General features: G+C 46.2%; 1 protein-coding gene and 1 long non-coding RNA gene across 2 annotated transcripts; one reads left to right on the top strand and one right to left on the bottom strand.

Annotated features, from left to right (window-relative positions):
- Positions 1-330: 330 nt before the first annotated feature.
- LOC110536339 (serine/threonine-protein kinase NIM1-like) lies at positions 331-18729 on the bottom strand. Its single transcript, XM_036936246.2, has 5 exons — positions 18503-18729; positions 18227-18339; positions 2469-2588; positions 2033-2181; positions 331-1583 (listed from the first exon to the last, which is right to left on the bottom strand). Exons 1-5 carry the CDS (start codon positions 18727-18729, stop codon positions 828-830), a joined length of 1365 nt encoding a protein of 454 aa, XP_036792141.2. The 3' UTR covers positions 331-827.
- On the top strand, positions 16913-19034 carry LOC149979848 (uncharacterized). The gene is made up of 2 exons (XR_016484683.1): positions 16913-18321; positions 18425-19034. It is a non-coding gene; the product is annotated as an uncharacterized LOC149979848 (long non-coding RNA).
- Positions 19035-22331: the final 3297 nt, after the last annotated feature.

The following is a 22331-nucleotide window of genomic DNA, read 5'->3' as shown; positions in this document are numbered from 1 at the left end:
TGCGCTTTTAACGGACCTCTGAGACTATCACAGTGCAGGTGCATTTATACGGAGACTTGATTACACACAGGTGGATTGTATTTATCATCATTAGTCATTTAGGTCAACATTGGATCATTCAGAGATCCTCACTGAACTTCTGGAGAGAGTTTGCTGCACTGAAAGTAAAGGGGCTGAATCATTTTGCACGCATTTTTCAGTTTTTGATTTGTTAAAATAGTTTGAAATATCCAATAAATGTCATTCCACTTCATGATTGTGTCCCACTTGTTGTTGATTCTTCACAAAAAAATAAAGTTTTATATCTTTATGTTTGAAGCCTGAAATGTGGCAAAAGGTCGCAAAGTTCAAGGGGGCCGAATACTTTCGCAAGGCACTGTACATTCCCCCTGGTGGGTAATATAGACACACACATCAAAATTGTATTTATATTTAGTTTGTCCATTCTGTGAGACATTTAAGTTGTGATTTTGTGAGCAAGTATTATGAACATAATGCTGGAATCGCCCAGGTTCCTTTGGAGAAAAATGTCTGCTGGATAACCATATGTTACATGTTTGCCTTTTCTTGTGAGATAAATTAGGGAAAGACTGGCACCCAGGCTAAAGTATATTCTCACAAAGACAAATACTCACTTGAATCCCAACTTGAAAACTTTTTTTGTCTTTCTTAGCGTATCTGAGATGAATGTTTTGCCGATCAACATTCAAGGCAGAAATCAAAGTGATTTAAAATTCACCATCTCATTCCTCATTCACAGTAACATACATTCTAATCGTTTGACAAAAAATACAATAAAGTTCAACTATAGGAGTAAAGGCTTTTCATCACAGAATCACACAGAGCTTGGAGGTGTGCTGTAAGCTGCGGTACGCCTTCAGCCGGTCCTTTTTACTCACTCTGGCCCCGACCACATGCATAACTGCAGGCATGCTCTCCACTGCCCGCTTCTTGTGCGCACGGTGCAACAGAATCCTATAAACACCTGTTATAGAACTCCTACAGTCCTTCCCCTGATTATTCAAGATATGCTCCGTGGTGATCCCTAGTGTCTCCAGTGCCCCCCTCACCTCCGCCTCATCCTCCTCCAACTCTGAAGGTGTGCTCTCGGCCAGATAGGACGGGTCCAGTTTAAAGGGCTCCATGGCCCGGGGGAAGTCTACACACAGCAGCCACTCACAGCCCATTATCTGCTCTACACTGCAGCGATCTGAGGGCTGAGGCTGGAGGATGCCTCTGATCAGCCTCTGGCAGGGCTCCAGTATCCAGGAGGGCAGCACATAGGCCCCCTCCAGGATACAGCGCTTCAACTTGGCAACCGTTTCCGCCCTGAAGGGCATGCTTCCTGTCACCATGAAGAACAGCATGATGCCCAGGGCCCAGATGTCTACGAAGATGCCCAGATAGTGTTCGTCCCGGAAGAGCTCTGGCGCGGCGTAGGGCGGGGAGCCGCAGAAGGTGTTGAGAGTCTCGTCGCGGCGGCTTAGCGTGCTGAATCCGAAGTCTCCCACCTTGACACAGGTGCTGCAGGTGTAGAAGACGTTCTCTGCCTTCAAGTCACGGTGAATGATGCTGTTGTCATGCTGTGGGGCAGGTCAAAGATGTATCTGGTTAATACACCGGTATATACTGTAAATACATCTCACTCTTTAAATGACATTCAATCACAGGAGGTTGGTGGCACCTTAATTTGGGAGAACAGGTGTAAGGGGTGCGTAACCGGTGGCAGGGAAGTCAGACGCAGGAGAGCAGAACTGGGTAATAGCCGGAGCAGTTTAATCGCAAAACCAACGGCATAAAGAAATAGATAACATGGGTACAAAACTTGACACCCACCAGTAAACATGTGCACAAGCACTTACAACAAACAATTCCACACAAAGACATGGGGGGAACAGAGGGTTAAATACACAACAATTAATGAGGGAAATGAAAACCAGGTGTGTAAGAAAACAAGACAAGACAAGTTTGTGGTAATAACTGGAGCGGAATCAGTGGAATGATATCAAACACGTGGTTTCCAGAAAAATACCATGTGTTTGACAGCTGAGAGGATCTGAGAGAAGACGATCTTGCTGTCTATGTCGGACAGTTTCCCCTCTGTGCTGATCTTGGTGTAGAGCTCGCCTCCGCCTGCATACTCCATCACCAGATGTAACCGTGACAATGTCTCCACCACCTGCCACCCACCAGGAAGAAACAGAGAGGATGATCAAGGCATCTACTGATAATTACACTACTCTGTTTAATTACACTACTCTGTTTAATGACACTACTCTGTTTAAAAGTGCACTGCACTGATGGCATTAGTTTCTGACCATGCTTTGTGTAACTCATTACTTATCAGTAATAGATGTTTAACAAGGTCTGGGAGGCTGTGTGTGTGTGTGTGTGTGTGTGTGTGTGTGTGTGTGTGTGTGTGTGTGTGTGTGTGTTTGCGTGCGTGCGTGCGTGCGTGTGACCCCCCTCGTAAAGGCGTATGATGTTGGGGTGTTGCAGTCTCTCCATGCTGGATATCTCTCTGGATAGTAACCTCTGGGTCTTTTGGTCCAGCTTGGTCTTATCCAGGATTTTAATGGCCACCTTGTCTGAGGGAGGACAAAGGGAAATGTTAATTTATTTATTAGGATTCCCATTAGCTGTTCCTGATGCAGCAGCTACTCTCCCTGGGGTCAGCGTTAAGCCTTTGTTATATACCTAAGGTCAACATAGAATGTAGAAATAAAAGGCAGGCCTTGAGAGAAGAGTTAGGCAAAAATAAAGAGATATTCCTGTTTTATCTTATGGTGTTTTATTCTCTATAGATAAAACGGTTCAATATTTTGTGGATGTCAACACACACTTCATATTTATATATCTCTATGCATTAGCAAGCTATGTGGCTGATAAAACATTTCCATTCTATAACGTTTCAAGCCAAACATAAATACCCACATGTCATAATATTACTGTTGATGATATCTGGAAACGTGTATGTACACCCTGGCCCATCTACTGTTGCTAGCCCCAATTCTGACTTGTTATCATATCTGCTTCACTGATTTTTGCTCTCGTAAAAACCTGGATTTTCTGCATGTTAACACTAGAAGCTTATTACCTAAAATGCATCAATTGAAAGTGTGGGTTCACAGCTACAATCCAGATGTGTTGGTCATTACTGAGACGTGGTAGAGTGTTTTGAATACTGATTTTAACCTTTCTGGTTATAAACTTTTTCGACAAGACAAATCTTCCAAAGGTGGCAATCTTTACCAAGGATCAGCTTCAGTGCTTGGTTATCTCCACCAAGTCTGTCCTCAAACAATTTGATTTGCTCTTTTTAAGCATTAAACTTTCAAATAGCTCTTTGTTGACTGTTGCTGGGTGCCATCGTCCTCCATCAGGTCTGGTCTGTACCCTACCTGCCCTAAGCTCTCTCCTGGCCCCTTACATTAAGTCTGAATTTGTCCTAATAGGTAACCTAAACTGGGACATGCTTAAACCACCTGACCAAGTCCTAGAGCAATGGGACTCCCTAAAATCTTTCTCAGACTATTACCAATCCCACAAAATATAACTCCAAAGATTATAATCTCCTTTTTTGATTTAACCAGGCAAGCCAGTTAAGAACTAATTCTTATTTACAATGACAGCCTACCCCAGCCAAACCCAGGCCAAATGTGCGCTGCCCTATGAGACAGCCCGATGTGATACAGTCTGAATTCAAACCAGGTACTGTAGTGACACTTACACCTCTATGTACTGAGATGCAGTGCCTCTGACCACTGCACCACTCGGGAGCCTGTGATGTTATCCTCACAAATAATCCTGATATATATCAGTCTGGTGTTTTCTGTAATGATCATAGTGCTCACTGTTTTAGCCTGTGTTCGTAATGGCTGCTCAGTGAAACGACCTGTCCTGATTTGTTTTAGACGCTTGCTAAAAATCTTGAATGAGAAAGCCTTCGTTCATGAACTGGCTTCTGTAAAATGGTATAGAATCAGTTTCATCCCCTCTGTCGAAGACGCTTGGCTCGGCACACGCATACTCTGGCTGACAGGATCTCGTTCAGGCAAGTGAGAAATAAGTGCACTCAGGCTATCCGGAAGGCCAAAGTTAGTTACTTTAAGGAGCAGTTCCCTCTGTGGGTCTAACCCCAAGACGTTCTGGAAAACGGTTAAAGACCTGGAGAATAAACCCTCCTCCTCACAGCTGCCCATGTCCCTTAATGTTGATGATGTGGTTGTTACTGACAAGAAGCACATTGCTAAGCTCTTTAATCACCACTTCATTAAGTCAGGATTCCTATTTGACTCAGCCATGCCTCCTTGCTTGTCCAACATTTCCTCATCTCCCACCCCTTCTACTGCGACTATCAACCGATGCTTCTCCCTCTTTTTCCCCTGCCCCGCTACAAAGTTTCTCCCTGCAGGCAGTCACTGACTCCGAGGTGCTAAAGGAGCTCCTGAATCTTGACCCTAAAAAAACATCTGGGTCAGATGGTTTAGACCTTTTCTTCTTTAAGGTTGTCATGTACTGTCATGTTGTGTCTTGTTTCTGTCCTTTCCCTTCACCCTGTCTCCCTCTGCTGGTCGTTGTTAGGTTACCTTTTCTCCCCCTCTTTCCCCCAGCTGTGCCTTGTCTCCTCCTAACTACCTCGTCACCCCTTTTCCCACCTGTTCCTTTTTTCCCTCTGATTAGGTCCCTATATCTCTCTCTGTTTCTGCTTCTGTCCTTGTCGGATTCTTGTTTGTGTTGTTCATGCCTGAACCAGACTATCGTCATGTTTGCTGCAACCTTGTCCTGTCCTGTCGGAACCTGCCGGTCCATCTGAGCCTACGTTTTGTTTTGTTATTAAAGAAGCTCTGTTTACGTTAATTCGCTTTTGGGTCCTCATTCACGCACCGTAACAGAAGAATCCGACCAAGAATGGACCCAGCGACTTCGGATCCTCTCCACTCAGCCGTCGAGATCCAGGGAGCGATGCTAGGCAGACACAAGCAGGAATTGTCTGCTGCTCGACATGCCGTTGAGACCCTGGCCACCCAAGTCTCCAACCTCACAGAACAGGTTCACCATCTCCGCCTCGATCCACCGGCCACTTCCAGGGCTTTCGAATCTCCGGAGCCCAGAATCAATAACCCGCCGTGTTACTCTGGGGAGCCCACTGAATGCCGCTCGTTCCTCACCCAGTGTGATATTGTGTTTTCTCTCCAGCCCAACACTTACTCCAGGAGCACTGCTCGTGTCGCCTACGTCATATCTCTCCTTACTGGACGGGCTCGTGAGTGGGGCACGGCAATCTGGGAGGCAAGGGCTGAGTGTACTAACCAGTATCAGGACTTTAAGGAGGAGATGATACGGGTTTTTGATCAATCTGTTTTTGGGGAGGAGGCTTCCAGGGCCCTGTCTTCCCTATGTCAGGGTAATCGATCCATAACAGACTACTCTATTGAGTTTCGCACTCTTGCTGCCTCCAGTGGCTGGAACGAGCCGGCTTTGCTCGCTCGTTTTCTGGAGGGTCTCCGCGCAGAGGTAAAGGATGAGATTCTCTCCCGGGAGGTTCCTTCCAGCGTGGATTCCTTGATTGAACTCGCTATTCGCATTGAGCGACGGGTTGATCTTCGTCACCGAGCTCGTGGAAAGGAGCTCGCGTTCTCCGTTGCCCCCCTCTCCGCATCACTACCATCTTCCTCTGCCGGCTCGGGTGCTGAGCCTATGCAGCTGGGAGGTATCCGCATCTCGACTAAGGAGAGGGAACGGAGAATCACCAACCGCCTCTGTCTCTATTGCGGTTCTGCTGGTCATTTTGTCACTTCATGTCCAGTAAAAGCCAGAGCTCATCAGTAAGCGGAGGGCTACTGGTGAGCGCTACTACTCCTGTCTCTCCTTCAAGATCCTGCACTACCTTGTCGGTCCATCTACGCTGGACCGGTTCGTCAGCTTCCTGCAGTGCCTTAATAGACTCTGGGGCGGAGGGCTGTTTTATGGACGAGACCTGGGCTCGGGAACATGACATTCCTCTCAGACAGTTAAGGGAGTCCACGGCCTTGTTCGCCCTGGATGGTAGTCCTCTCCCCAGGATTCAGCGTGAGACGCTACCTTTAACCCTCACTGTTTCTGGTAATCATAGCGAAACCATTTCTTTTTTAATTTTTCGTTCACCTTTTACACCTGTTGTTTTGGGCCATCCCTGGCTAGTTTGTCATAATCCTTCCATTAATTGGTCTAGTAATTCTATCCTCTCCTGGAACGTCTCTTGTCATGTGAAATGTTTAATGTCTGCTATCCCTCCTGTTTCCTCTGTCTCTTCTTCACAGGAGGAGCCTGGTGATTTGACAGGGGTGCCGGAGGAATATCACGATCTGCGCACGGTGTTCAGTCGGTCCAGGGCCACCTCTCTTCCTCCACACCGGTCGTATGATTGTAGTATTGATCTCCTTCCGGGAACCACTCCCCCCCGGGGTAGACTATACTCTCTGTCGGCTCCCGAACGTAAGGCTCTCGAAGATTATTTGTCTGTAGCTCTTGCCGCCGGTACCATAGTCCCCTCCTCCTCTCCCGCCGGAGCGGGGGTTTTTTTTGTTAAGAAGAAGGACGGGTCCCTGCGCCCCTGCATAGATTATCGAGGGCTGAATGACATAACAGTGAAGAATCGTTATCCGCTTCCTCTTATGTCTTCAGCCTTCGAGATCCTGCAGGGAGCCAGGTTTTTCACTAAGTTGGACCTTCGTAACGCTTACCATCTCGTGCGCATCAGGGAGGGGGACGAGTGGAAGACGGCGTTTAACACTCCGTTAGGGCACTTTGAATACCGGGTTCTTCCTTTCGGCCTCGCTAACGCTCCAGCTGTCTTTCAGGCATTAGTCAATGATGTCCTGAGAGACATGCTGAACATCTTTGTTTTCGTTTACCTTGACGATATCCTGATTTTTTCACCGTCACTCCAGATTCATGTTCAGCACGTTCGACGTGTCCTCCAGCGCCTTTTAGAGAATTGTCTTTTTGTGAAGGCTGAGAAGTGCTCTTTTCATGCCTCCTCCGTCACATTTCTCGGTTCTGTTATTTCCGCTGAAGGCATTAAGATGGATCCCGCTAAGGTCCAAGCTGTCATTGATTGGCCCGTCCCTAAGTCACGCGTCGAGTTGCAGCGCTTTCTCGGCTTCGCGAACTTCTATCGTCGTTTCATCCGTAATTTCGGTCAGGTGGCAGCCCCTCTCACAGCCCTTACTTCTGTCAAGACGTGCTTTAAGTGGTCCGTTTCCGCCCAGGGAGCTTTTGACCTCCTCAAGAATCGTTTTACATCCGCACCTATCCTTGTTACACCTGACGTCTCTAGACAGTTCATTGTCGAGGTTGACGCGTCAGAGGTGGGCGTGGGAGCCATTCTTTCTCAGCGCTCCTTCTCTGACGACAAGGTCCACCCTTGCGCGTATTTTTCTCATCGCCTGTCGCCGTCGGAACGTAACTATGATGTTGGAAACCGCGAACTGCTCGCCATCCGCTTAGCCCTAGGCGAATGGCGACAGTGGTTGGAGGGGGCGACCGTTCCTTTTGTCGTTTGGACTGACCATAGGAACCTTGAGTACATCCGTTCTGCCAAACGACTTAATGCGCGTCAGGCGCGCTGGGCGCTGTTTTTCGCTCGTTTCGAGTTCGTGATTTCAAATTTATTTTTTCAAATTTATTTATATAGCCCTTCGTACATCAGCTGATATCTCAAAGTGCTGTACAGAAACCCAGCCTAAAACCCCAAACAGCAAGCAATGCAGGTGAAGAAGCACGGTGGCTAGGAAAAACTCCCTAGAAAGGCCAAAACCTAGGAAGAAACCTAGAGAGGAACCAGGCTATGTGGGGTGGCCAGTCCTCTTCTGGCTGTGCCGGGTGGAGATTATAACAAAACATGGTCAAGATGTTCAAATGTTCATAAATGACCAGCATGGTCGAATAATAATAAGGCAGAATAGTTGAAACTGGAGCAGCAGCACAGTCAGGTGGACTGGGGACAGCAAGGAGTCATCATGTCAGGTATTCCTGGGGCATGGTCCTAGGGCTCAGGTCCTCCGAGAGAGAGAAAGAAAGAGAGAATTAGAGAGAGCATATGTGGGATGGCCAGTCCTCTTCTGGCTGTGCCGGGTGGAGATTATAACAGAACATGGCCAAGATGTTCAAATGTTCATAAATGATCAGCATGGTCGAATAATAATAAGGCAGAACAGTTGAAACTGGAGCAGCAGCACAGCCAGGTGGACTGGGGACAGCAAGGAGTCATCATGTCAGGTAGTCCTGGGGCATGGTCCTAGGGCTCAGGTCCTCCGAGAGAGAGAAAGAGAGAAGGAGAGAATTAGAGAACGCACACTTAGATTCACACAGGACACCGAATAGGACAGGAGAAGTACTCCAGATATAACAAACTGACCCTAGCCCCCCGACACATAAACTATTTCTTATCGTCCGGGCTCTAAGAACACCAAGCCTGATGCTTTATCTCGTCTCTTCAGTTCTTCAGTAGCCTCCACTGACCCCGAGGGGATTCTCCCTGAGGGGCGTGTTGTCGGGTTGACTGTCTGGGGAATTGAGAGGCAGGTAAAGCAAGCACTCACTCAAACTCCGTCGCCGCGCGCTTGTCCCAGGAACCTTCTTTTCGTTCCCGTTCCTACTCGTCTGGCCGTTCTTCAGTGGGCTCACTCTGCCAAGTTAGCCGGCCACCCTGGCGTTCGGGGTACGCTTGCTTCCATTCGCCAGCGCTTTTGGTGGCCCACCCGGGAGCATGACACGCGTCGCTTCGTGGCTGCTTGTTCGGTCTGCGCGCAGACTAAGTCCGGTAACTCTCCTCCTGCCGGCCGTCTCAGGCCGCTTCCCATTCCCTCTCGACCGTGGTCTCACATCGCCTTAGATTTTGTCACCGGACTGCCTTCGTCAGCGGGGAAGACTGTTATTCTTACGGTTGTCGACAGGTTCTCTAAGGCGGCTCATTTTATTCCCCTTGCTAAGCTTCCTTCTGCTAAAGAGACGGCACAAATCATCATCGAGAATGTTTTCAGAATTCATGGCCTTCCGTCAGACGTCGTTTCGGACAGAGGTCCGCAATTCACGTCTCAATTTTGGAGGGAGTTTTGCCGTTTGATTGGGGCTTCCGTCAGTCTCTCTTCCGGCTTTCACCCCCAGTCTAACGGTCAAGCAGAACGGGCCAATCAGACTATTGGTCGCATCTTACGCAGTCTTTCTTTTCGCAACCCTGCGTCTTGGTCAGAACAGCTCCCCTGGGCAGAATACGCCCACAACTCGCTTCCTTCGTCTGCGACCGGGCTATCTCCTTTTCAGAGTAGCCTCGGGTACCAGCCTCCGCTGTTTTCATCTCAGTTCGCCGAGTCCAGCGTCCCCTCCGCTCAGGCTTTTGTCCAACGTTGCGAGCGCACCTGGAAGAGGGTCAGGTCTGCACTTTGCCGTTATAGGGCGCAGACTGTGAGGGCTGCTAATAAGCGTAGAACTAAGAGTCCTAGATATTGTCGCGGTCAGAGAGTTTGGCTCTCCACTCAGAACCTTCCCCTTAAGACCACTTCTCGCAAGTTGACCCCGCGGTTCATTGGTCCGTTCCGTATTTCTCGGATCATTAATCCTGTCGCAGTTCGACTTCTTCTTCCGCGATATCTTCGTCGCGTCCACCCGGTCTTCCATGTCTCCTGTGTCAAGCCCGTTCTTCGCGCCCCCGCTCGTCTTCCCCCCCCCCCCCCCCATCCTTGTCGAGGGCGCACCCATCTACAGGGTCCGCAGGATTTTGGACATGCGTCCTCGGGGCCGTGGTCACCAGTACCTCGTAGATTGGGAGGGGTACGGTCCTGAGGAGAGGAGTTGGGTTCCCTCTCGGGACGTGCTGGACCGTGCGCTGATCGATGATTTCCTCCGTTGCCGCCAGGTTTCCTCCTCGAGTGCGCCAGGAGGCGCTCGGTGAGTGGGGGGGTACTGTCATGTACTGTCATGTTGTGTCTTGTTTCTGTCCTTTCCCTTCACCCTGTCTCCCTCTGCTGGTCGTTGTTAGGTTACCTTTTCTCCCCCTCTTTCCCCCAGCTGTGCCTTGTCTCCTCCTAACTACCTCGTCACCCCTTTTCCCACCTGTTCCTTTTTTCCCTCTGATTAGGTCCCTATATCTCTCTCTGTTTCTGCTTCTGTCCTTGTCGGATTCTTGTTTGTGTTGTTCATGCCTGAACCAGACTATCGTCATGTTTGCTGCAACCTTGTCCTGTCCTGTCGGAACCTGCCGGTCCATCTGAGCCTACGTTTTGTTTTGTTATTAAAGAAGCTCTGTTTACGTTAATTCGCTTTTGGGTCCTCATTCACGCACCGTAACAAAGGTTGCTGCCAATATCATCTCCAAACTGTTTAACCTGTCTCTCCTTTATGGGGAGGTTCCCATTGCTTGGAAGGCAGCCACGGTTCATCAATAATTTATAGGGGAGATCAAGCTGATCCTAACTGTTATAGGCCTATTTCTATTTTGTCCTGTTTATCAAGTGTTGGAAAAACTTGTCAATAATCAACTGACTGGCTTTCTTGATGTCTATAGTATTCTCTCTGGTGTGCAATCTGGTTTCCGTTCAGGTTATGGAAACCTTAAAAGTCCTCAATGATGTCACCATTGCCCTTGATTCTAAACAATGTTGTGCTGCTATTTTTATTGACTTGGCAAAAGCTTTTGATATGGTAGACCATTCCATTCTTGTGGGCTGGCTAAGGAGTATTGGTGTCTCTGAGGGGTCTTTGCCCTGGTTTGCTAACTACGTCTCTCAAAGAGTGCCGTGTATAAAGTCAGAAAATCTGCTGTCTCAGCTACTGTCTGTCACCAAGGGAGTAACCTAAGGCTCAATTCTAGGCCCCACACTCTTCTCAGTTTACATCAACAACATAGCTCAGGCAGTAAGAAGCTCTTTCATCAATTTATATGCAGATACAGTCTTATACTCAGTTGGCCCCTCTCCGGGTATTCTGTTAAATGCACTACAACAAAGCTTTCTTAAAGTCCAACTAGCTTTCTCTACTCGTAACCTTGTTCTGAACACCTTCAAAATAAAGGTCCTATGGTTTGGTAAGAAGAATTCCCCTCTCCCCACAGGTGTGATTACTACCTCTGAGGGTTTAGAGCAGGGGTGTCAAAGTCAAATGGACGGAGGGCCAAATAAAAAAATCAGCTACAAGACGAGGGCCGGACTGTTCGAATGTTCATTGAAAAATTTTTAAATGACGCATATAGTCTAGTGAACCTAATTGAACCTACTGAAAACCTAACAAATATATTACAATATGATCAGATAAATAAAGCAATATTTTCTTATGGCTCTGTCAGTAATCTTTAATTTTCAACAGACACAAAAGACAAATTTCCTTTATATAAATATCCCCATAACATGAACATTAAATGAAAGAAACCGGTATTCAAGGCACCATCAGTAGACTGACTATATTTTCTATTTTAGCAAAAGTGGGCTAAATTTACTTCAAAGAAAAAACAATAATAGCAATTTTCTATCATCCACTCAACTGAAATATTTTTAAAATATAATTGGATTGAAATACAAAAAAATAAAGTGCAAAAATCTATTAATCAAAAACAACACTTTGTTTAAGGAGAAGTAACATGCAGTGAAAACAAATATTACATTTTAACTTTTAAACTTGAACTGAGTAAAAACTCTAAATATGTGATTGCACAGTAATGTTCACTTGTTTGAGGTTGAGGGTGATACTTGGTGGTGTCCCATCTTTTCCACAAGTTCATCAATGTTCGGGGTAAGGCTCTGAGCTGAAGAAATCCTCAGAATTGAGTGGAGGTGTTCAGCAGTAAGTCGACTTCTGTGTGATGTTTTGTTCAGGTTCATCAAAGAAAACAGTTGTTCACACAGGTATGTGCTGCCAAACATAGACAACGTTTGAGCAGCCTGGATGCGCAGCTGGGGCATTGTGCCGGGGAGGAAACGGGCGAACTCCGCAGCACCCACTGCCGCATATTTTGCCCTCAGTGCATCATTGCATTGGAGGTCAATCAACTCCATTTGGAGGTTTGGTGGTGAGCTTTCCACGTCAACAGCAAATGGGTTACCGAGCAGTTCCAACCTGCTTTTTTGTGCTTCAAAGTCAGCAAATCGGCGTCGAAAGTCAGCGGCAAGCATACCTATTTTATCAGCCAACTGTGTGCTCGGGAACGCACTGGTAGAGAGCTTCTCTTTCATGGTCTGGCAGCTGGGAAAGTGGCTCAAATTTTCTTTCCGCATCTGCGTCTCCCACAGAGTCAGTTTGGTTTTAAATGCCTTCACTGTACTGTACATATCAGAGATGACACGATCCCGACCCTGCAGCTGCAAGTTTATTGCATTCAGATGACTCGTAATGTCACACAGAAAAGCCATTTCACACAGAAACATTTCGTCTCGGAGTTGTGTTGTGTCTTTCCCTTTGCTGTCCAAGAACAGACAAATCTCCTCACGAAGCTCGAAACATCTTTGAAGCACCTTTCCCTGGCTTAGCCATCGCACCTCTGTGTGATAAGGCAAATCACCATGCTCCGTTTCTAACTCCGTCAGAAATGCCTTGAACTGGCGGTGATTCAAACCTTTGGCTCTGATAAAGTTAACTGTGCGCGTGATGATGCTCATTACATGCTCCATTTTCAAGGCTTTACCGCACAACGCTTCCTGGTGTATGATACAATGATAAGCTGTCAGCTCACCTGTCGCGTTTTCCTCTTGCATCTTTTCCCGTATCTTCGCCACCAGTCCGCTCCTGTGTCCACACATCGCAGGTGCTCCGTCGGTTGTCAAACCCACGAGTTTTTCCCAAGGCAGCTCCATCTCATTTACACATCTTGACACCTCTTCATACAAATCATGCCCCGTAGTTGTGCCATGCATAGGACGTAAAGCCAAAAACTCCTCTGTCACGCTTAGGTTGGAGTCCACTCCGCGGATGAAAATTGACAACTGGGCAATGTCAGAAATGTCGGTGCTCTCATCCACAGCCAAGGAATATGCAATAAAATCTTTTCCCTTTTTCACAAGCTGCTCTTTTAGATTGATGGACAACTGGTCTACTCTCTCGGCAATGGTGTTTCTGCTCAGACTCACATTTAAAAAGAGTTGCCTTTTTTCTGGGCAAACTTCGTCACAAACTTTAATCATGCAGTTTTTGATGAAATCCCCCTCCGTAAATGGCCGGGCTGATTTAGCGATCTCTTCTGCCAAAATAAAACTGGCCTTGACAGCAGCCTGGCCTTGTGATTTGGCTTTTTTGAACAGAGCCTGTCGAGATTTGAGGCCTCGTTTTAATTCCTCTGCCTTTTGTAGCCTTTGTTCCATGTCCATATTCTTGTTTTTGTCCGCGTGTTTCGTTTCATAATGTCGTCTCAGATTATACTCTTTCAGTACCGCCACACTTTCTCCACACAGAAGACACACAGGTTTTCCAGCTACCTTCGTGAACATATACTCCGACTCCCACCTTGTTTGAAACCCCCGGTTCTCAGTATCCACCTTCCGTTTTGCCATTTTTGATGGGTATCTGAAAGTTAATTTTACTGTGATGCTGACGACTGCTGTGCCAATAAATATTGAAATGAAGCAGCCTACTGCTCGGTGCGTCACCTTTGCATTGTGGGAAATGTAGTATTGGTGCGTGTAAAAGATCTGCGGGCTGCCGGCTTGCTGCGGGCCGGTTCTAATAATAAATCAAGATCATCCCAGGGGCCGTAAAAAACCTTCTTGCGGGCCGGATGTGGCCCGCGGGCCTTGACTCTGACATATGTGGTTTAGAGCTTGAGGTAGTCACCTTATACAAGTACTTGGGAGTATGGCTAGATGGTACAGTGTCCTTCTCTCAGCACATATCAGAGATGCAGGCTAAAGTTATATCTAGACTTGGTTTCCTCTATCGTAATCGCACCTTTTTCACCCCAGCTGCCAAACTAACCCAGATTCAGATAAAATCAAATCAAAGTTTATTTGTCACGTGCGCAGAATTACAACAGGTGTAGTAGACCTTACAGTGAAATGCTTACTTGCAAGCCCTAACCAACAGTGCAATTTTTAAGTAAAAAATAGGTATTACGTAAGCAATAGATAAGTAAAGAAAACAACAACCATTTTTTTTTAAATGACAGAGAAAATAACAATAGCGAGGCTATATACAGGTGGTACCGGTACAGAGTCTATGTGCAGGGACACCCATGCCAAATCTTTTCAGTCTCCTGAGGGGGAATATATTTTGTTGTGCCCTCTTCACGACTGTCTTGGTGTGTTTGGACCATTCTAGTTGGTTGGTAATGTGGACACCAAGGAACTTTAAGCTCTCACCCTGCTCCACTACAGCCCCGTCGATAAGAATGGGGGCGTGCTCGGTCCTCCTTTTCCTGTAGTCCACAATCATATCCTTTGTCTTGATTACTTTGAGGGAAAGGTTGCTATTCTGGCACCACCCGGCCAGGTCTCTGACCTCCTTGCTATTGGCTGTCTCGTCGTTGTCGGTGATCAGGCCTACCACTGTTGTGTCGCCCGCAAACGTAATGATGGTGTTGGAGTCGTGCCTGGCCATGCAGTCGTGGGTGAACAGGGAGTACAGGAGGGGACTGAGCACGCACCCCTGAGGGGCTCCAGTGTTGAGGATCAGATGTGTTGCTACCTACCCTCACCACTTGAGGGCGGCTCGTCAGGAAGTCCAGGATCCAGTTGCAGAGGGAGGTGTTTAATCCCAGGATCCTTAGCTTAGTGCTGAGCTTTGAGGGCACTATAGTGTTGAACACTGAGCTGTAGTCAATGAATAGCATTCTCACATAGGTGTTCCTTTTGTCGAGGTGGGAAAGGGCCGTGTGGAGTGCAATAGAGATTGCATCATCTGTGGATCTGTTTGAGCGGTATGCAAACTGGAGTGGGTCTAGGGTTTCTGGGATAATGGTGTTAATGTGGGCAATTACCTGCCTTTCAAAGCACTTAATGGCTATGGACGTGAGTGCTACGGGTCTGTAGCCATTCATGCAGGTTACCTTAGTGCTCTTGGGCACAGGGACTATGGTGGTCTGCCTGAAGCATGTTGGTATTACAGATTCAATCAGGGACATGTTGAAAATGTCAGTGAAGACACTTGCCAGTTGGTCAGCACATGCCCGGAGCACATGTCCTGGTTATACGTCTGGCACAGCGGCCTTGTGAATGTTGACTTGTTTAAAGGTCTTACTCACGTCAGAGAGCGTGATCACACAGTCGTCCAGAACAGCTGATGCTTTCATGCATGCCTCAGTGTTGCTTGCCTCGAAGCGAGCATAGAAGTAATTTAACTCATCTGTTAGGCTTGTGTCACTGGGCAGCTCACGGCCGTGCTTCCCTTTGTAGTCTGAAATAGTTTGCAGGCCCTACCACATCCAACGAGCGTCGGAGCCGGTGTAGTACCATTCAATCTTAGTCCAGTATTGGTGCTTTGCCTGTTTGATGGATCATCGTATGGTATAGCAGGATTTCTTATAAGCTTCCAGGTTAGAGTGACGCACATTGAAAGTGGCAGCTATACCCTCTACCCTCTACCCTGTAATCCATGGCTTCTGGTTGGGGTACGTACGTAATGGAGAGTATCTGCAGATTTTTCTCTGGTTGAAGTGGCCTGGTTGTCCCTGTTGCATTTTCCATCAGCATTGGGGGTGCCACAGGGTTCAATTCTCAGGCTGACTCTTTGCTCTGTATACATTAATGATGTCGCTCTTGCTGCTGGTGATTATTTGATCCACCTCTATGCAAAGGACACCATTCTGATTACCTCTGGCCCTTCTTTGGACACTGTGTTAACTAACCTACAGACGAGCTTCAATGCCATACAACTCTCCTTCCGTGGCCTCCAACTGCTCTTAAATGCAAGTAAAAATAAATACATGCTCTTCAATTGATCACTACCCGCACCTGCCCGCCTGTCCAGCATCACTACTCTCGACGGTTCTGACTTAGAATATGTGGACAACCTCAAATACCTAGGTGTCTGGTTAGACTGTAAACTCTCCTTCCAGACTCACATTAAACATCTCCAATCCAAAATGAAATCTAAAATCGGCTTCATATTTTGCCACAAAGCATCCTTCACTCATGCTGCCAAACATACCCTAGTAAAACTGACCATCCTACCGATCCTTGACTTCGGTGATGTCATTTACAAAATATCCTCCAACACTCTACTCAACAAATTGGATGCAGTCTATCACAGTGCCATCCGTTTTGTCACCAAAGCCCCATATACTACCCACCACTGCGACCTGTACGCTCTTGTTGGATGTCCCTCGCTTCATACTCGTCGCCAAACCCACTGGCTCCAGGGCTCCACATCCTACCATTCCAGTGTTTAATTGCTATATTGTAATAACTTCGCCACCATGGCCTATTTATTGCCTTACCTCCCTTATCCTACCTAATTTGCACATGCTGTATATCTAATTTTCTACTGTATTATTGATTGTATGTTTGTTTATTCCATGTGTAACTCTGTGTTGTTGTATGTGTCGAACTGTGTCACACCCTGGCCATAGAGAGGGTTTTATTCTCTATTTTGGTTAGGCCAGGGTGTGACTAGGGTGGGCATTCTATGTTCATTTTCTATGTTTTTGTATTTCTTTGTTGTTGGCCGGGTATGGTTCTCAATCAGGGACAGCTGTCTATCATTGTCTCTGAGCTGCCAGAGTCGCCCTCCTGTCCGGAGCTGCCAGAGTCGCCCTCCTGTCCGGAGCTGCCAGAGTCGCACTCCTGTCCGGAGCTGCCAGTCGCCCTTCTGTCCGGGGCCCGCTGCGAGGGTCTCCGTCCCTCACCAGAGCCGCCGCCGTAAAGAGGGCCCACCCTCCCCTTGAGAGTCAGGTTTTGCGGCCGGAGTCCGCACCTTTGGGGGGGGGGGGGGTGTACTGTCACGCCCTGGCCATAGAGAGGCTTTTATTCTCTATTTTGGTTAGGCCAGGGTGTGACTCGTGTGGGCATTCTTTGTTCTTTTTTCTATGTTTTTGTATTTCTTTGTTTTTGGCCGGGTATGGTTCCCAATCAGGGACAGCTGTCTATCGTTGTCTCTGATTGGGAACCATACTTAGGTAGGTCTTGGCCACATGGGTTTTGTGGGTAGTTAGCTCCTGCTGACTCCATATTCGGGTGTGAAATTCTGTAAGGGGTTCGTGACTGGCTTCAGGGAAGTCAGGCGCAGGAGAGCAGAACTGGGCAATAACCGGAGCAGTTTAATAAGCAAAACCAACAGCACACAGAACAACAAAATATGGGTACAAAATAAGCCGTCGCGAACCAGTCAAAGTGCACAAGCACTATATAACAAAAAATTTCACACACAGACATGGGGGGAACAGAGGGTTAAATGCATGACAAGTAATGAGGGAATGTAAACCAGGTGTGTGGGAAAACAAATGGAAAATGAAAGGTAGATCGGTGATGGCTAGAAGACCGGTGACGTCGACCACCGAACACCGCCCGAACAAGGAGAGGAACTGACTTCGGCGGAAGTCGTGACACGCACACACACAAAACACACTTCAGTCTTTGATGAAGCATGCAGGAATTCCATCCATACCTAGGCAAACACAAGATCTCTAATCAATCCATATTTTCCAGGGCAGCAGTCAGACAGGCTGTCTTTCTGTGGCAGATTCAGACTACAGGCCACTGGGTCAAAAACTGGTTGAATCAAGTGTTTCCACATCATTAAAAAAATCTATGTTATGACATGGAATTAATGTGGAAAACTGATTGTATTCCAAAAAGTTATCAACGTAAGGGAATTTAGTATTTTTAAAAACGTTTTAACCCAAATCCGTAGATTTTTTTTGTTGATTTCATATTGAATACACGTTAGTAGACAACTCAACCAAAACTAAATCAAAACTAGATGTTGAAATTACGTCTGTGCCCAGTGGCAAACCACTGGCTCATTAGCAAACAGCTATCCAAGGAAATGTATTATTAGCTCATTGATGAAAACAGCTTGTCAGTCATCACTACGCTTTGAGATTTTGCTGCAGCAGAGGAGCTGGGTATTCCAATAAATATTTAACTCAAGCCAGCATATTTAGTGAAGATTGGCCAAGCGGCCTACATATCTTTTCACTTTTTTATTGTCCATGAATGCATAATTCGAAGATTCAAAGGTTTGGTGAGCATCTGTAGTATAGCAGGGCTGTGTGTGTTATGTTAAATATCAGTTAATGTGTTTCCTGCCTGGCAGGTGTCTTCCTTACCTTTTGTGAGGGCGTGGATCCCCAGTTTGACGTGGGAAAAGTTTCCACATCCGATCTCTCCACGGACCTTGTAGAAGCTGATACGCCGGCCCAAGGTAAGCTCACGGACCACCCTGTTAATAAAATAAACAGCACTTACAAAGGATCCAGAATAACAATACATGTGGTAATTAATCTTCTTTCATGTTTTTTTCTTAGAGAGCGTTGTAATCCTGCTCCTACCCGTCATCCTGCTCCTACCCGTCATCCTTCCTCTACCTGTCATCCTTGCCCTACCTGTCGTCCTGGCACATGTCCAGGTTTAGCCTCTCCAGGGGGGTGATGCGGTGGCCAGGGACCCCCTCGTCATCTGTAGTGATGTCCGAGCTCTCCAAGCGGCTCCAGCGTGCGTATCTCTTGTCCTGACCCGCTGTGCTCCCAGTCAAAACCCCAGCCCCAGACCCCCTGGAGCACACCACTGTAGCCCCAGCAGGTCCCACCCCAGCGGGGCACACAGCCGTCATCCTACCCAGGATGCCTAGGATAGGGAGGGCTTAGCTCATGGCTGGAAGGGGTTCTGGTGCACCTATGGATGAAGACACAGACAATAACTTGTTGTGTTGATGAGGGAAATACCCAGAGCCCTGTTCAATTCATCCTGTCAAACCCATTATCTGCGCTGCAAAATGCAAATTTCTTGTATTGTATTCACGATCGCACCAAAAACATGTTAAATGTGGGAATCTCACCTTTATACATAGGGTCCATGTAGAGAGCTTTGCTGCTTCACCGAGTGTCCATACAATGACAGATAATAAATCATTTATGATAATTTGGCGGGTGCTTATATTTGTCCTATTTCATTCATGTGTGAATTGGAAATGTGTTTCTTGCATATCCCAACTCTCCCGAAGAAACCCTAGGGTGAATGGGGTCACAGCCAGGATCCAACCCAAAACAGAGGCTACTAGTCTATTTCTCCAGACCTTCAATGGATTGCAGTATGAAAATACTGCCTTAACCAAGGCAGTTGATGTTGGTTTTTGATCCGTAGCTCAAGAATGTTCAAGGAAGGTATCTCCAGAATGTTTGTAAGCACAGCTTGTTCCTCAAAATCATTATTTTGGGGTTCGTTCCTTGTTCCTTGTCAATCATTGGCTCATTGGTGAAATTAGCATTCAGACAATATCTTTAATTAAATCATTCAAAAACCTTTATTAATGCAATTGCAGACAGAAGTTGACAACAGGAACATAGCACGCATGTTTCCGAGTAAGTTCTGCAAAATAGAAAAGGGTCCGAGTTGTTTTATTATTCCAACAGTCATATATCTTAGTGATATCACTGCCTACGTCATTACCTTCCACTCATGAGACCAAAATCATGCCTACACAGCTATATAAACAATAGTTTTAGTGTTATCTAAAAGCTCAGCAGTAAATGTCCAAGTTGATTTATAGTGGAATGTCTGACTAGTCTCTTATCTCTTACACTCCCCTGCATGGTTCTGTCTCACAGTCACACATTTCTCAGACAGTTTCTTTATAAGAGGCAGAGATTAGAAAAGACTGTGGAACAATATTAAACCTTTCTAATGAATATATATATTGTTAATCTGTAGTCTAGGACCCTATAAATGTAAGGAGGGAGGGGTATTTTACCCCCTCCCCTTCTATTAATACAAAATAAGCATAATCAATTATTATAATACATCAAACATTTGGTACAGCCCCTATCATGACCTCAAGGTGAACCCCTGACAGTTCCTTGAAACAGAGGATGGCTTAATAAAGACTGTTAGTTGTTCGAGAGCGAGCAACAGTTTCTCAGTCCACTGGCCCTCACATCAGTGCTGCTGCATTGGCTCTTAATTGGCTCTTTGATTCTATATATAGCCCACTTTTGGGGGAGTAGTGGGGAGGCAGGGGAAGGAGGGGGGAGGATGGAGTAAGGGGATATGACTGACGTTAAGGTGCTGTCATGGGGTACTGCCTTAAATGCCCCATGAGGTTAACCCTCTCTTGAACAATGAAGTCAGTTGAATAATGAACTTTTCTCCCACTCTCTCCTCTCTTCTCTCTGACACACTGTAGGGATTAATGAAGACAATTACTACATCTTTAAATCCCGGCTTTGTTAATCATGTGTGTGAGCAGGGGTGGGGTGTTTGAGCAAACAAAACAGTATAAGTGCATGTGCATAATTAGTTTGTTTAGGAGTACATAGAGTACCAGTCAAAAGTTTGGACTCACTTACTCATTCAAGGGATTTTCTTTATATTCACTATTTTCTGCTGATATTCTGTTTATTGTCTATCATGATTGCCTAGTCACTTTTACCCTTACCTAAATGTCAGTGGAGGCTGCTGAGGGAAGACAGAGAAAACAAAGCGGAATCACCAAGTCAATAGATGAGGGATGCCTGTATATGAAGGTTTTCAGTCCAATCCTCGGCATTGACTATCTTAGTTTGAATTTCGAGGATATACAACTGTCGTACAATTCCGCATTCATAACCAATCTAAATCTAAATAATAATAATCTTATATAAACACCTCATTATAATGAGTGATATCGCAATACAGGATATCACTTGTTTCGACTGAAGGGGAGTAGTGGAGGTGGAGCATAGCAAATCAAAGTGATTCCTCCTTTTGTGAGCTCTCCCGTCTGCCCAACCTTCAAACACCTCCCTGCCTTCCTGTGTCTCTCTGGCATGAATATCTAGCCATTGATCTGAGGGAGGCTAAAAGGACTCGCCAAGAGAGAAGAGGCCTCCGCTTTTACAGCACAAAGCGAACACTGTTCTGCAAATTAGCCTTTTATGTGAGCGTGCAGACATGGCACATGTGGTGCAAAACATAGGCAGACACGCAAACACACACACACACCCACACACACACACACTGAAAATGAGTTGTTTATGCATTTTATTTAGCAGCTAATACACTGGAGAGTACAGATTATATAAAAAGTCACCTCAGTAAATCAATTGGAAATGTTTGTGTTTAGAGTATGGTTGACAACTCCACTTGGTTGCTTGGTGATGGACAGTGAGCATGTTTGTCTCTATTCTGGATTAAGTTATTATATAGAGTCATTATTGCATGGAACTCAGTTCAATATCATATTGCTCAAATAAACAGCCCACCTGGTTTCAAAAAACAGATAAAGCAACACCTCACGGCACAACGCCTCTCCACTATTTGACCTAGATAGTTTGTGTGTATGTATTGAGATGTAGGCTACGTGTGCCTTTAAAAAAAAATCCTCTCTTGAAGACATCCTTTCTGGGCTGAGACCCCAACGTACAGAACTCAACATCAAACTAGAGGGCATTAACTCTCAGCTCAGTGTGATTGGGGGCAAGGTGACAACCCTGGAAAATGCCTTGCCTGACATCAACAACAAGATAACCATACATGTGCAGTATCTGGATGAGGCTCACTGGCAGATGCCATGGAAACAATAGCAAATAGAGCATCTGGATAAGAAAACAGAGGACCTTGAATATCGGAGCGAAGGAATAACTGTGTTCTATTAAATCTTTGCTCACAAATTTCTGTGTTTTAAGTCCAAATGATTCGGCCTATATCATATGGGGGATGTATTTGTAGGCTGGGATATTGATTTTATGTACTTTATTCCTCCCTCTCTTTTTTCGTGTGGTCTGGACGGAGGCTACATTGTCACTCATTTAATGCAGAGGATGATACTTTTTTACTCTCTCTCTTGTGCGTGGCGAACTGTTCCCGTTTTTTGGAACACCGAATTGTGACTGAGTTGTTGGGAACTCGGCTGGGGTGTTCAGAGATTGCTATTTTATGTACACCATTTATTTACATTTTATGTGATCGCAGCTGTAACTATTATCGACGAATACGCAGAGCTGACTTGCACTAAAGTTTGAATACTGTACGATGACGTTGACTAGTACCTTAAATCTACTGACATGGAACTTCCATGGGCTCGGTCATGCAATTAAACAGAAAAATATAAAATATGCTCTCAAAAAGGAAAAATCAGACATTGCGCTATTTCAAGAGACACACATCTGTGATGCCAAACATGCTAGACTCCGCAGAGCTTGGGTGGGACAGGTGCATTTCTAATATTTCAAATCTGAC

This window comes from Oncorhynchus mykiss, chromosome 11, assembly GCF_057628025.1.
Source record: "Oncorhynchus mykiss isolate SJ-2025 chromosome 11, ASM5762802v1, whole genome shotgun sequence".
Classification (NCBI taxonomy): Eukaryota; Metazoa; Chordata; class Actinopteri; order Salmoniformes; family Salmonidae; genus Oncorhynchus; species Oncorhynchus mykiss.
The sequence above is the reverse complement of the archived record's forward strand: the minus strand, read 5'-3'. Positions and strand labels throughout refer to the sequence as shown.